This window comes from Macaca nemestrina, chromosome 11, assembly GCF_043159975.1.
Source record: "Macaca nemestrina isolate mMacNem1 chromosome 11, mMacNem.hap1, whole genome shotgun sequence".
Taxonomy (NCBI): domain Eukaryota; kingdom Metazoa; phylum Chordata; class Mammalia; order Primates; family Cercopithecidae; genus Macaca; species Macaca nemestrina.
Window position 1 is genome coordinate 73819494 of NC_092135.1, and position 15174 is coordinate 73834667.

Consider the following 15174-nt stretch of genomic DNA (forward strand, 5'->3'; position numbering starts at 1 on the left):
AAAACTTTTTAGATGCATGTGTCTGACTTTAAGGTCTGAATTCCTATGGTCTATATACTGAAAGAGAAAATATTCTTACATTATTTTGCATGTTGGATGTATATGCATGTGAGAGTGTCCAGGCTCCACTAGATACAGATGTCAAAAAAGCAGCAACATTATCCAGACCACTTCTGACTTAATGTCAGTTATAACACTGAGTCAGAAATCAGATAATGAATAAAAATTAATATAAAAACAAAAAATATGTTTAAATACCTCATTCTATAGCTATTTATGGGAGCAGGGGGTGAGGGGTATTGGGATCTTCAACAATGGGAACTCATTAAACAAACACAAAATATTTTATGTACAAGTTAGAAACCTTACCCAAATCATGGATTCATGTGAATAAGGGATGAGCTCCTGTACTGTAATCGCCCTGAACACCTGTGCTGTGAGTTCATCTCCAGTTCAATTCATTCATGATTAGAGCTTCTCCTGTGTCAGGCTTTTAGAGTACAAAACACGTGAATCCCCCCGCCCTCAAAGTGCTCACTTTTCATATTCTTATGTCTTAAGCTAGTCCTTCTCACTTTCAAGCTCCAATTCCTGGATTTGTAAGAGTTTCAAGAGAAGCAGCACACCAACCATTAATGCTGAGAAAGTCAGATCTATCAGTTATATGAACCCACTCAACATACCTGTAGCAGGCACCATGCCAGGTTTTGTTTTTATTTCCTGTTATTTTGTTTGAGGAGAGCAAAGGTGAGAAAATAAAAATTGAGGAACATGGCCTATCTTCAGTGTTAGGTCAAACGAGGTAGACAGAACAAATAACAAGAGGTCAGGAGACTACAAGTTACATAAAGTGTATAAAGTGCAATCAGAACAAAAAAGCAAGTAGCTGCTTAGAAAAGTTGAGGATGATGTCACTCAGAAGATTACAGATAATGCTGGGTCTTGAAGAAATAAGAATTTAAAAATAATAGATCATATGAAAGTGCATGGCATCTCTCAGATGTACGAAATATTTATCTATGGCCGGAGTATACAGGAGAGTACTGGGAAATAGGCTGAAAAGGTGATATTTGATTCTGAAGGGCTTCCATGCAAGTTGCCTAAGGAGTTGCAATATACAAATGAGCCGTAGAATATTTATTATTATTATTATTATTATACTTTAAGTTCTAGGGTACATGTGCATAACGTGCAGGTTTGTTACATATGTATACTTGTGCCATGTTGCTATGCTGCACCCATCAACTCCTCAGCACCTATCAACTCGACATTTACATCAGGTATAACTCCCAATGCAATCCCTCCCCCCTCCCCCATCCCCATGATAGGCCCCGGTGTGTGATGTTCCCCTTCCCGAGTCCAAGTGATCTCATTGTTCAGTTCCCACCTATGAGTGAGAACATGCGGTGTTTGGTTTTCTGTTCTTGTGATAGTTTGCTAAGAATGATGGTTTCCAGCTGCGTCCATGTCCCTACAAAGGACACAAACTCATCCTTTTTTATGGCTGCATAGTATTCCATGGTGTATATGTGCCACATTTTCTTAATCCAGTCTGTCACTGATGGACATTTGGGTTGATTCCAAGTCTTTGCTATTGTGAATAGTGCCGCAATAAACATACGTGTGCATGTGTCTTTATACAGCATGATTTATAATCCTTTGGGTATATACCCAGTAATGGGATGGCTGGATCATATGGTGCATCTAGTTCTAGATCCTTGAGGAATCGCCATAATGTTTTCCATAATGGTTGAACTGGTTTACAATCCCACCAACAGTGTAAAAGTGTTCCTATTTCTCCACATCCTCTCCAGCACCTGTTGTTTCCTGACTTTTTAATGATCGCCATTCTAACTGGTGTGAGATGGTATCTCATTGTGGTTTTGATTTGCATTTCTCTGATGGCCAGTGATGATGAGCATTTTTTCATGTGTCTGTTGGCTGTATGAATGTCTTCTTTTGAGAAATGTCTGTTCATCTCCTTTGCCCACTTTTTGATGGGGTTGTTTGTTTTTTTCTTGTAAATTTGTTTGAGTTCTTTGTAGGTTCTGGATATTAGCCCTTTGTCAGATGAGTAGATTGCAAAAATTTTCTCCCATTCTGTAGGTTGTCTGTTCACTCTGATGGTAGTTTATTTTGCTGTGCAGAAGCTCTTTAGTTTAATGAGATCCCATTTGTCAATTTTGGCTTTTGTTGCCGTTGCTTTTGGTGTTTTAGACATGAAGTCTTTGCCCATGCCTATGTCCTGAATGATACTACCTAGGTTTTCCTCCAGGGTTTTTATGGTATTGGGTCTAACATTTAAGTCTCTAATCCATCTTGAGTTAATTTTCATATAAGGAGTAAGGAAAGGATCCAGTTTCAGCTTTCTACTTATGGCTAGCCAATTTTCCCAGCACCATTTATTAAATAGGGAATCCTTTCCCCATTTCTTGTTTCTCTCAGGTTTGTCAAAGATCAGATGGCTGTAGATATGTGGTATTATTTCTGAGGACTCTGTTCTGTTCCATTGGTCTATATGTCTGTTTTGGTACCAGTACCATGCTGTTTTGGTTACTGTAGCCTTGTAGTATAGTTTGAAGTCAGGTAGCGTGATGCCTCCAGCTTTGTTCTTTTGACTTAGGATTGTCTTGGAGATGCGGGCTCTTTTTTGGTTCCATATGAACTTTAAAGCAGTTTTTTCCAATTCTGTGAAGAAACTCATTGGTAGCTTGATGGGGATGGCATTAAATCTATAAATCACCTTGGGCAGTATGGCCATTTTCACGATATTGATTCTTCCTATCCATGAGCATGGTATGTTCTTCCATTTGTTTGTGTCCTCTTTTATTTCACTGAGCAGTGGTTTGTAGTTCTCCTTGAAGAGGTCCTTTACATCCCTTGTAAGTTGGATTCCTAAGTATTTTATTCTCTTTGAAGCAATTGTGAATGGAAGTTCATTCATGATTTGGCTCTCTGTTTGTCTGTTACTGGTGTATAAGAATGCTTGTGATTTTTGCACATTAATTTTGTATCCTGAGACTTTGCTGAAGTTGCTTATCAGCTTAAGGGGATTTTGGGCTGAGACAATGGGGTTTTCTAAATATACAATCATGTCATCTGCAAACAGGGACAATTTGACTTCTTGTTTTCCTAACTGAATACCCTTGATTTCTTTCTCTTGCCTGATTGCCCTAGCCAGAACTTCCAACACTATGTTGAATAGGAGTGGTGAGAGAGGGCATCCCTGTCTTGTGCCAGTTTTCAAAGGGAATTTTTCCAGTTTTTGCCCATTCAGTATGATATTGGCTGTGGGTTTGTCATAAACAGCTCTTATGATTTTGAGGTACGTTCCATCAATACCGAATTTATTGAGCGTTTTTAGCATGAAGTGCTGTTGAATTTTGTCAAAAGCCTTTTCTGCATCTATTGAGATAATCATGTGGTTCTTGTCTTTGGTTCTGTTTATATGCTGGATTATGTTTATTGATTTGCGAATGTTGAACCAGCCTTGCATCCCAGGGATGAAGCCCACTTGATCATGGTGGATAAGCTTTTTGATGTGCTGCTGAATCCGGTTTGCCAGTATTTTATTGAGGATTTTTGCATCAATGTTCATCAGGGATATTGGAATATTTTTAAAGATGTGTGTCTTAGAAAGCTCCAAGAGCATTGTGGACAATGGTTCAAAAAAAGACAGAGGAACCAACTGGAGTTTGCCTAAATTGTGAAGAACAAGTTATCTGGCCCTTTCCGTACTCAATAGTTCAAACAATTAAGATTTGCAAAATTCCCCACACTACAAAATCTGCACTAAGAATATATTTCCCATTCTGTGTGGTCTGTCTGTGCATACTACCTATTCAACAGATACTGTCTTCCGTGTGTTGAACACTGGGAATAAAATGATGAGCAACAACAGATATGGTCCTGCCTTCAAGGAGTTCATAGTTTGATATGGGAGATAACATTAGAAGGAATTTCAAGGAAAGGTGTTGAATAGGGTGTCTGGCAAGTGTCAGGTTAAGACTGCCCTGAAGAAGTAACAATTATCACAAAAATATGAAAAACCAAAAAGAGCATTAATCTATTTTTTTACATCTGCCAAAGGAGAGGATTCACAAGTAGTAAAAAGAGTATGGACTTAAAGATCCTAGGTTCAGATTCCATTTGCAATGCCCATAAACTAAATAGTCTTGGGGAATGAATTTAATCTGTTTGACAGGATTCTATCTCCTCACACGGTTGTTGTGAGAACTGTGTGAAAGTACTGAGCATACAGTGCCTGACCAAGAGAAGGTATTCAAACAATGTACATTTAATTTCCCACATTCTTCACCCTTCAAAATATTTATTTTCATGAAAATAAATGATTTTTTCCAGTTGTCCTAAATCAAGTGCCAGGGATCTGGTAAAAGTCTTTGGCAGCTGAAAATCTGGCCTATTCTCACAGAATCCTGGACTAAAAACTTAAAAGTCTAATTTACAAGGGAGATTTTTGAGAACATTTTTCAATCTTTCCAGAGTACTTCCAACTTCCATTAATTCTGCTGCCAAACAAAAAGGAAAGTATAAATACTTTAAAAAATAGAGAAAAATGCAGGCCGGGCGCGGTGGCTCAAGCCTGTAATCCCAGCACTTTGGGAGGCCGAGACGGGCGGATCACGAGGTCAGGAGATCGAGACCATCCTGGCGAACACGGTGAAACCCCGTCTCTACTAAAAAAATACAAAAAACTAGCCGGGCGAGGTGGCGGGCGCCTGTAGTCCCAGCTACACAGGAGGCTGAGGCAGGAGAATGGCGTAAACCCGGGAGGCGGAGCTTGCAGTGAGCTGAGATCCGGCCACTGTGCTCCAGCCCCGACAGAGCGAGACTCCGTCTCAAAAAAAAAAAAAAAAAAAAAAATAGAGAAAAATGCATAAAGCAGAAAATCTAGGTTTTAAAAAGCATCAAATAATATAGAACCATATAACTGGATGGTGTTTCCTTCTCCTAAAGTCCATTAATAGTATGAATTAAACCAGTATGATAGATGCTCTGGAGGACCAAGAATGGAAAATTAAATGGAATCTAAGTTTCATACACAGGCAAACTGATAAAGGGCAACTGGGGCAGGATACCTACTACCCAATAAATTTAGTAATTTTTAGTCATTTAAAATAGCATTAAAGTAGAAAATGTAGATTAGTTTCTGAGGAGGAAAGAAATTAGAATGAGACAAATAATATATGGAATGATACAATTTAATAAGGTTTTCATTCTGTACTCATTTTAATTTTTATTCTTATTTGTATTCTAACAAATGTACTTTTCTTTATTTATATATTCATCTGTCTACATTCAGAGCCTGAATATATTTACTTATTGACCAGTAGAATGCATACACTTAAAACTTTAATAATTTTGAAACAAGTCAAATTACATAACTGTAACATATAGCAGATCACCAATTCACAACCATCTCTACCTTAGTTCATCTTTACATAAGTACTTGAATTCCTTTTAATGTCTCTTTAGGAGTTCATAAACTATATCTAGATCTCTGCTATAATTTTCACAATTAATTGAAGTTATACCAGATAGTAACTTAATACAGTATCTTCTCCCAATTTTCTAGAGTAGCTAATCTCCATGACCATTTCAAAACAGCTATTCATAATTCATAAACTATCTTTATTCTTTGGCCCTTCAACTAACTGATTTGTACACAGATAATAAATCCAACAGGTAATATTGTAAAGTAATATTGTAAGAAAAAAGTTTTAAGACAATTAAGTAATTGCTATCCACTGGAAATAAAAGTAGACTTTTTTTGTTTTGGTTTTACAGATAGCTGCCTCTAAAATTTAAACCACAAGTTACATTAGGTTACATGCAACTTCAAGCATAGTAACTGGCATACAGTAGATGCTAAATAAATATATATAGAATCAATATATAGGTAGGTACAGTTTTAGCAGTTGTAGTTGTTTGGTAAAAATTTGGAGTTCCTTAATGTTGGGGGAGGGAAAGGAATTATTGCTGTGGGAGTTCCAAGTGTTAATTTTCCTTAACTGGAGCAGAATCATTTTATTTTATTTTTCTAACCTCTTATAAAACAAAATCACAAAAACCACTTTTAAAAGAAGATACTCTTGATAAAAGTTAATTTTTATGAATGTCACTGCTGTATTTAGGTCTCCTTTTAATTTTGTGCTTGAAATTACATCTGTTTAACAAAATTACATGTAAAATTAAATCTGTTTAATAAAATACAACCTACAGAATAAAAAAAAAATAAAAGTAGACTTATAAGGTTTTATTTTTTAAATAAAACTTTATATAACCTTAAGGTTATATTTTTTAAATAACCTTAAACGCTGACACCAACATTGAGAGGCAGTGTAAAATTCGTGGTTCAATACGAATCATCTTGCATTCTGGCTTGGCTCAGGTGCCTGCTATCCCTATGCCCCTGAGTTGTAGCCCATTTGTGTTGCTAAGGAATACCTGAGGCTGGTAATTTATTGGGGGCGGGGGGGCGGGGGGGAAAGAAGTTTATTTGGCTCACAGTTGTGCAGGCTGTACTAGAAGCATGGTGCCAGCCTCTGCTTGGCTTCTGGTGAGGGCCTCAGACCACTCATGGCAGAAAGCAAAGGGGAGATGGTGTGTGCAGAGATCACAGAGCAAGAGAGAGGAAGCAAAGAAGAAAGAGAGGGAGGATACCAGGCTCTTTTAAACTATCAGCTTCCAGAGGGGGACAAATAGAGCAAGAACTCATTACTGCAAAGACAACACCAAGACATTCATGAGAGATCCGCTCCATGACTCAAACACCTCCAGCAATGGGGATCAAATTTCAACATGAGATTTGCAGGGGTCAAACAAACCACATATAGCACCATTTCTAAGTCATTTAGGATTTTTAGAAACTCAGCATACTATATTTAATGAAAATCATCATATAATCAGAATATCGCTCCCTTGACGCACACACATCCACATCCAAAGCTATAGCTCTCCTGATACAATTATGTTCTCCATAACAATAGTGACTGTGTGTGTCTAATGCATAAAATGAGTTTGTATGAGAAATAGCAACTCTAAAAATAAAAGGCCTAGCTTAACAAGTAGCAAAATTTCCAAACTTGGGTTCCAAGTGGAACGATTCCAATCCAATTAAACAGCTATTTTTATTTAGTGCCCCCAATGTCTATGTGAGTGGGAGCGTATCTCAGGCTGAGGAAAAGCTCAAGAAGGCTGGGAGATGAGAAGACTTTGTATATGCAAAGCACAGAAAACGCTAGTATTGTTACTTTTAAAATGTGTGGTGGGGGAGGTGGCAGTGGCCATAGTTGTGGTGCAGATGCCAGCCATAACTAGGAGCAAAATTACACAGGGCTTTGCAGGCCTTATTAGTAAATTGGGACCTCATTCCAAGAACACTAAAGAGTCATTAAAAGATCTAAGCAATGGTGTGGCATGATTCATTTTCCGTTTTTTGTTTGTTTGTTTGTTTTTTGAGATGGAGTTTCACTCCTGTTGCCCAGCCTGGAGTGCAATGGCGCAATCTCTGCTCACTGCAACCTCTGCCTCCTGGGTTCAAGGAATTCTCCTACCTCAGACTCCTGAGTAGCTAGGATTACAGGCATGCACCACCATGCCTGGCTAATTTTGTATTTTTAGTAGAGACGGTGTTTCTCCACGTCGGTCAGGCGGGTCTCAAACTCCTGACCTCAGGTGATCCGCCCACCTCGGCCTCCCAAAGTGCTGGGATTACAGGCTTGAGCCACTGCGCCCGGCCCCTCATTTTCCATTTTTTAAAAACTCAGGCTGCAGCACACAGAACATATAGCAAGTGCACAAGGTGGGAGACAAAGAAACCAGTTAAGAGACAGCTTTGGTAATCTGAAATGATGGAGGCCAAAATTAGAAGGCAGTACAACAGAAATTAAGAGTAAATCCTCTGAAGTCATTTACTTACATTTAAATCCCTGTTTTCCACTTACCAGGTATACAACTTTAAACAAGTTGCTTCCTGCTATGGTTTGAATGCTACAAAAACATGTGTTGAAAACCTATGCTGAACTGTTGCATTGGAAGCTGGAACCTAATGGAGATGTTTAGGTCATGAGGGTGAAGCCCTCATGAATGGATTAATGCTCATTATAAAAGAGCTTGAGGTTGCAACTTCTATCTCTTGCTCATTCTTGCCCTCTCTTACCCTTCTGCCTTCTGGCATGGGATGACAAAGCACAAAGGCCCTCACCAGATGATAGCATCATGCCTTTGGATTTCCCAGCTTCTAGAACTGTGAGTCAAATAAATTTTTCTTCATCATGTTACCCAGTCTGTGGTATTATGTTATAGTAGCTCAAACAAACTTAAATACATATTCTCTCTACAACTCAGCTTTCTCTTCTATATGTCCAAAGATAAAAATCTTCACAGGATTCTTGCCAAAGTACAAATAAAATAATATATATACAGCAGTTAGCATGTTGCCTGGCACAGAACAAGAATGCAAATGTTTATCATCATTATTAATGTGATGTGAATAGAGAAATGAGAATATAACTAGAAGATGTTTAGGAGACAAAAATTGACAGTTTGAATAAAGGGAAAGGAGATGAGTTTACAGCTTCTGGCTTAGAGGGTAACTATTTGATTAGATGAGAAACATAAACGGTTTGAATGTTCTGAAGGTTTGAAGCAAAGTATAGTATTCATTCTTGAATATATGGATTGTGAGAGACAGGCCAGTAGGCAGGCAAATATATAGCTCTAAAGTAAAGGAAACAGATCAAAGCTGGAGATCTGAGATTCAGAGAGACAGATGGTAAGTCCATTGGTGTTGAGAAGAATGCCTAGAGAAAGAATATGCAGAATGAAGAAATGATGATAGTAGGTCGAACTTAAGGAACACCAACACTTAAAGGTTGAGAGCAAGAGGCCAGAGAAATAAGAGAATAGTAGTGTGATATGTGAAAAGCCAAAAGAAAAAAAGCGTCTCAAAGAAAGAGTATTCAACAATGTCAATACTGCCAAGCAGTGAAACAAGAACTGAGAGTTTTCACTGGATTTGGCAACAAAGTATTTATTCACACAATATGCATCAAGCATTGTGCTAGACCCTTGAGATTCAGAGGTGAATAAGAAAAATAACACCCTTGCACAAACAGACACTATGTTGTGAAGACAGTAAACTAGCAAACAAATCAAATACACATTGTGATAGGGATGGTGAGTAGAGAGCGACATGATAGAGAGTAAAAGGCAGAGGCCAGCTTTAGATGGGGAGTTTGGGAAGGCATCTTTCTGAGGAGGGAAAATTTAAGCTGAAATCTGAGGCAGGAAAGGGCATGGTCAGAGAACTGAAAGGAGTTCTATATGGCCACAGCACAATGATGGAGGGAAGATGGAGAGACAGAAGCTAGACCATGTTTGTAGATCATGCTCAGGACATAGAAGAGTTTAGATGATGACCCACTGAGCAATTATAAGCAAGGAAGCTAAGATCACTCTAGCTAATGGTACTTAATAGTTTGGCTTTCCTCATTTATACTAGTCTTAATAATCAAAATAGGACATTTTACTACTGTTTCAACCATTAACTGTTTATTATTATAATAAAGAAAATAAGCTTTTGTGTCTAAAAGGATACTATATGGTTACAAACATGTTACCTATTGCATTAATTTTACTAATCCTCTTTTAACCTTCCTCCATATTTCTTTCAAAGGTATTTGTCATACTATCCGTTTGAGTCTATCAAATTTCTCTGAGGTACTCACTCATTTTCAAGCAATGTATATCAGAATTTGAACGTTTTGTAACAACATGACTAAGCAAGATGTTACTAAACTACATATGGGTAAGTAACATACAAAAAACATGATGCAATTATTTTTAAAAAGATTTTATTCTATAGAGTTTGTTTCCTATTTCCTTAATCTATGCATTTATACACATACATACAATAAAGAAAAGCTGATGCAAAAAACATTGGCTTGAATCTGAGCAGCTGAATTACATGTTCACATTATTTTTAAATTTCCTTATCTGCAAGAGGAAAAACTTACGGTCCTTGCATATTTTAAAGATGTTAATAAGAACCAACGCCACCATTATCAGGTAGTGTGCTAGGCACATTACATTATTTTTAATTATCCTAATACCTTTCAAAAATAAACATAATTCTTCCCATTTTACAGGTGAAAAAATAATCTCAGTGAGTTTAGGTGACTTGCCCAAGACTACAGACCTGAAATTTAAGCCCAATACGGTAGGCTCAAAAACTCTGGTTACTATACCAAGATGTCCCAGACTGTTAACAGATTGAGTTAAAAAAAAAAATTGTCACATATGAGATATTAAATCATAAAAATAGATTTTCAAATGATAAAAATGTTTTGTTCAGTTTTTAATAAACTGTGTGCAACTTAGAAACATTAGCCAGACACACCATTCTTATACAGGTATATTTTTCCCTTCAGCATAATAACTTGATTTCCATTTTTTTTTTAATACTGGAGAAGAGAGATAAAAGGAGGCCATAACAGATAAGCACACTGTATTAAAGGTCCAAGAATTAGCACTGAGATACATTTTTTCCAGTTAATCCTTAATACAAATATTAAATCCAATTAACTACCAGCAATCCATATCCTATTCTCACAAAACTTGTTTCTCAAAGTTAAAAATTACAAATGCCTGGCCTAAGACGTTCCTGAATCAGAAAAACCTAACTTCTGATTAAAACCTCTAAATGTCACTATTTCTCTTAACTAGAAAGGAAACAAGTCTGAATAAAAGTATCATAATTTGCTCTAAGAAGAATCTACAGATTTATTGTATTGTTAGCTATTCCTCCTAAGATTTTTCAGGCAGCCAAGTCACCCACCAAGATACTGTTTGAAGAAGACTAGAGATTTAGCAAAATGAAACTGATGCCAGATTATTTTTATTTTCCTTAATAAAATACAAACAAGAGCACAAAATTCACTTATATATCATCATTTTACATGTATAAATAATGTTCGGAATTCAAGTACAGTCAAGTGCAGAAATATTTCCTATATGCTAATGTGTAAATATAAACTAATTATATACATCATGTGCCTTTGGCCCAGTTGTAAAATAAAAGACATCAAAAAGAAACACTGCACTTCACTGTTTCATTGCATTCTCACTGAGAATTCGTACCAGTGCCTATGTAGTTATGGTTCTACCTAACTGTTCCATTGCATTCTTATTGAGAATTCGTACCAGTGCCTATGTAGTAACAATAACAAGTTTCGTATCACTTAATGTAAATGCCTAAATAGACATTTCCCCCAGTTGTAAATATCTCAGGAGCTAAAATTCTATCAATTTTTAATAATGAAGTAGTCAAAATCTTAACCAAGTTTCATTCCTTAAAACAAACACAATTAGAGAACTTACTCTTAACCAAAGTTCTTCCTATGTCAAAATGGATATTTACAGGTTATACATACAGAAAACAAGAAGGCAATCATGTTTGTTTACTTTTAGAATGGATAAAAAATATCTAAAACCTGTCTCAATAGCACGGGTCTTTGTACATTCAAAAGGATCTTACTTCACTGATATCACTTGCTTTTAATTTTAATACCCAGTATATATAACTTTGAGATGTTCAAATAGCTAGGCAATCTGAATTCAAATGATACACAAGCATACTCTTAGAGGGGCAAAAAAAGAAAGTGCCACCGAAAAAGCAATAACTGACATCAACAAGACTATAAATATGCAGTTGAAGGCACGTGGAAGCATTTACTACTCTGCCGTCAGATATTCTCCACTTAGTTCAGGATCAGGAATAGAATCAGCTCCGGGAACTGTGGAGTTAGCTTCAATCACTGAGGCTTCCTCATTCTCAGTCTCTTGTTTCTCCTCTGGTTCCTCTGAGTCAGATGCTTTTTCAATCCCTTCGTGTGTCTGTTCTGTAGCTGGCATTTTGTCATCTGTCTGCTCTGTACTATTATCAAGAACATCTTGCTCTAAAGATTCTGAAAAGATAAAGATTCAAAACTTTAGGAATACCCGAATGTTAAAACTACTAAATAAGGCAAGCAAAAAATAAATACACACACACACACACGCGCACAAACACACACACACACACACACACACACACAGAAACCATACAATTGTCTAACATTATCCTTAAAGTCTTTTAAAATAAGTACATAACTCCCTTTACAGTTAGTATAGTAGAAGAAAAAAAGTAATTCAGAGGAAATAAACCCATAATTATACTTTTTCTAATGTCCCATATTTTCATACAAAATAAGTTACTAAAGACACATCTGAAAGTTGAATGTCCAAAAATCATAGTCCCAACAGAATTATGTGCTATAATACAATAGTCCAGCAAACAATGCAAATATATTAATGTCCAGATTACATTTCCTGAAGAAACTGTTTCCCTTGTGTCCAGAGAACCCTGTAAGCAATGTGTAAATGTATACTTTGTGGGTGGGTGGGTGTGGGTGGGTGTGGGTGGATGGTGCTTTCCTACACTGATATATATCTCTATTATCCAAAAACCGGGAAGTCAGGTTTCTATCTTTTCCAAAGGCATGGCTAGTCTCTCCTCATCCCTCTGCAAGATAAGTCCTCTGTATTTAACCTCTGGGTCAGAATGTACTATATACCTAGCATGTGAGGGAGAGAAAGAGAAGGGTCTTTTAATCCCATCTCCATAGCAGAAGTTAAGTAGGGTACTAGTCCCTACCGAAAATTTACTCCTTTTAAACTCTCTTTTTAAGTATTACTTAATTCAAATCCCTTAATAATAATATAACAATTGTATTGAATAAACTGCCTTTAATTCTTTAAAATTTAAAGAACAGGATGGGGGAGGGAATGACTGAAGCAGATAATTTTTGGGCCACCCAATTTCTATGTTAAAGATAAAAATATAGCTTTAAAGTATTTATTTGTTTATGTAAAAAACAGCAATTAACATTTTTGCTAGGAGAAATATGGCTAAACCATATCAGTTCAGGAAAAAAGCAGATATTTCTACTCTTATAGATGATTCCTTAAGATATACTACAAATGTTACTAATTCAAAAACTCTGGAGGGAAGGCCAGCCTTAGCAAAAAGTTCTAATTAAGTTCCTTGTATAATAAAGGTCAGTTTTGCAAAATAAATAGAATTGTTTTGCAAAGAAATTATGTGTTATATGCACACATGTTAATATGGAAGTCTTAGAAATCCATGGTTTTACCATACCAGTTTTAACAAACACAAATTATCTATAGCTCACATACTCTATGCCAAGACTTTTAAAATACTTAAAAATAATTATTTCTTTAAAGAGATATCTTGGACTCTGGCTTATATAATCAGTTATAACTACCTTCCTCCTTTTGATACGTAGAATAAAGGCCCAAATTCTATAGTTTTACTATATGAAAACTTCCTATGCTCACAAAAAGTAAGGAATGTCCATAAATTAATTTGTGCCAAATTTCATTTTTTAAAATCTTATTTGTATCTTAATATGGAACTTAAAATAGCATTGCTACACACTTGGAATCTTATAAAAATCCAAGTTAGAAAAGCAGTAAGTCACTCGAATTTTGTTATTTCAATGCTCCAGAGCAGAAAGGAAAAGCAGAAAGGGCAAATGAAACTCCAGGCATGTACAAATCATTTCTGCTACAAGGGCAAACAAGTTATCCGTGGAAAACTTCAGGAGTCACCAATCATTTGTAATTCTACCCTCACAGAATGTATCCAAGACCGAATTTTAAGCATCATGGTTTTCCACAACTCTCTAGCCACAGAGCAGTATTTACTTGGCAAGAACTTCACAATTTCTTATAGTTTAGTAAGCCTTCTGAAACAAACCAATAAAGCCACAAGAAATGAAAAAACAAAAAGCTCAGAATCCAGGATGTAACTCATCAATAAACATGTTTAAGTGGAAACAGGCCCACATAGTTTGTCATATTCTATCTGACAGACTGCCTCAATACTGTACTGAAACAGGAGAGGTATCAAAATTCAAGGCTTGTCATATTAAAGTTTTGTGATGTTACTATTTTCAAAAATAGACTTTACTTGTCAAAGCCAATTTAATGTACAAATTCTGGGGCCATAAAGAAGTGGTTAATACAAGGAGGAGAACTACAATACTGAAATTTTTAAATGTCTGCAATACAAGAATTCATAGAAATACCATGTGCTATCATAATCAGAAAACAACAAGATACACAAAGTTTTCCAGTCACTATTGTATTTCAGAGAATATGTGGAAGACTACAAAATTGGTGAAATGTGTGGAAACTGAAAATAATCAAAGAGCCTATTAATGATTAAGTTTCTTCTCCTGGGTTAATTTGCAGAAAAGCAATTTTTTAACAGCAGTAACACTACAAAAAATTGGTATGTGATATGACACCTACGATGTAGACATCAGGTAGTCTAAATAAGATAGGTAATTGATGTTTGGATGCCAATGCCATTTTGTAAGAAGTCATCAAACAAGATCTAAATAATTAAGTGTAAATGATTAACAGAGAATTACATTTAATAACCACAGAGCTTTATAAGATTACTTAATGTGTTACAAACATACTTTTTTCATTTTTATGGAAGTTCATCATTTGCCCATTCTAACAAAAACAGCAAATTTCTGCTGTGAATTTGTAGTTTAAAAGAGCTTGGTGGAATAAAATATATTTCAGAAGATGTTAATATTTGGGCATAAAATACTATGAGAGAAACCAGGCTTTGTGTTCACACTAATTAAACAACCCTACTCTTCCCTTTATGGCCCACTCAGATATGAAACAATTACCTGAATTACCTAATTCCATCTGTAAGAAAAATTTTAAACTCAACTCTGGCATCTATAATGCCAAGAAAACAATATACCACAATGTGATAAAACAAAAAATGATCCATGCAATTTCTTTCCCCACTCCTGCCATTACCCCATCGCAACCTCAATGTTCTTGGGAGATTATTATTATTATTATTATTATTTTACCAAATAGTAACAATTGGCTTCCGGTTGTTTGAACAAAGTCTCAACTCAGCTAGAAAACTGAAACTCATAAAACAGTGTAATTATATAATGAATATCACTGCCTCACCTATAAACTACACACATGCAAAAACATATAAAGAATAGCAACATGACACAAGTATACATATATAACAAACCTGCACGTTAT

At 36.0% G+C, this 15174-nt stretch overlaps 1 protein-coding gene across 7 annotated transcripts in view; it reads right to left on the reverse strand.

Moving 5' to 3' along the window:
* Positions 1 to 10899: 10899 nt before the first annotated feature.
* Positions 10900 to 15174, reverse strand: part of LNPK (lunapark, ER junction formation factor) — a 78234-nt gene continuing 73959 nt past the window's right edge. For 6 of the 7 annotated variants that reach the window (XM_011743898.3, XM_011743899.3, XM_011743904.3 and 3 more), the window contains one exon: positions 10900 to 11990. In XM_011743898.3, the coding sequence (XP_011742200.2) occupies positions 11758 to 11990 (233 nt within the window). In that variant the 3' untranslated portion in view covers positions 10900 to 11757. The remainder of the gene's footprint in view (positions 11991 to 15174) is intronic. The other variant, XR_988098.2, reaches the window with a different exon arrangement.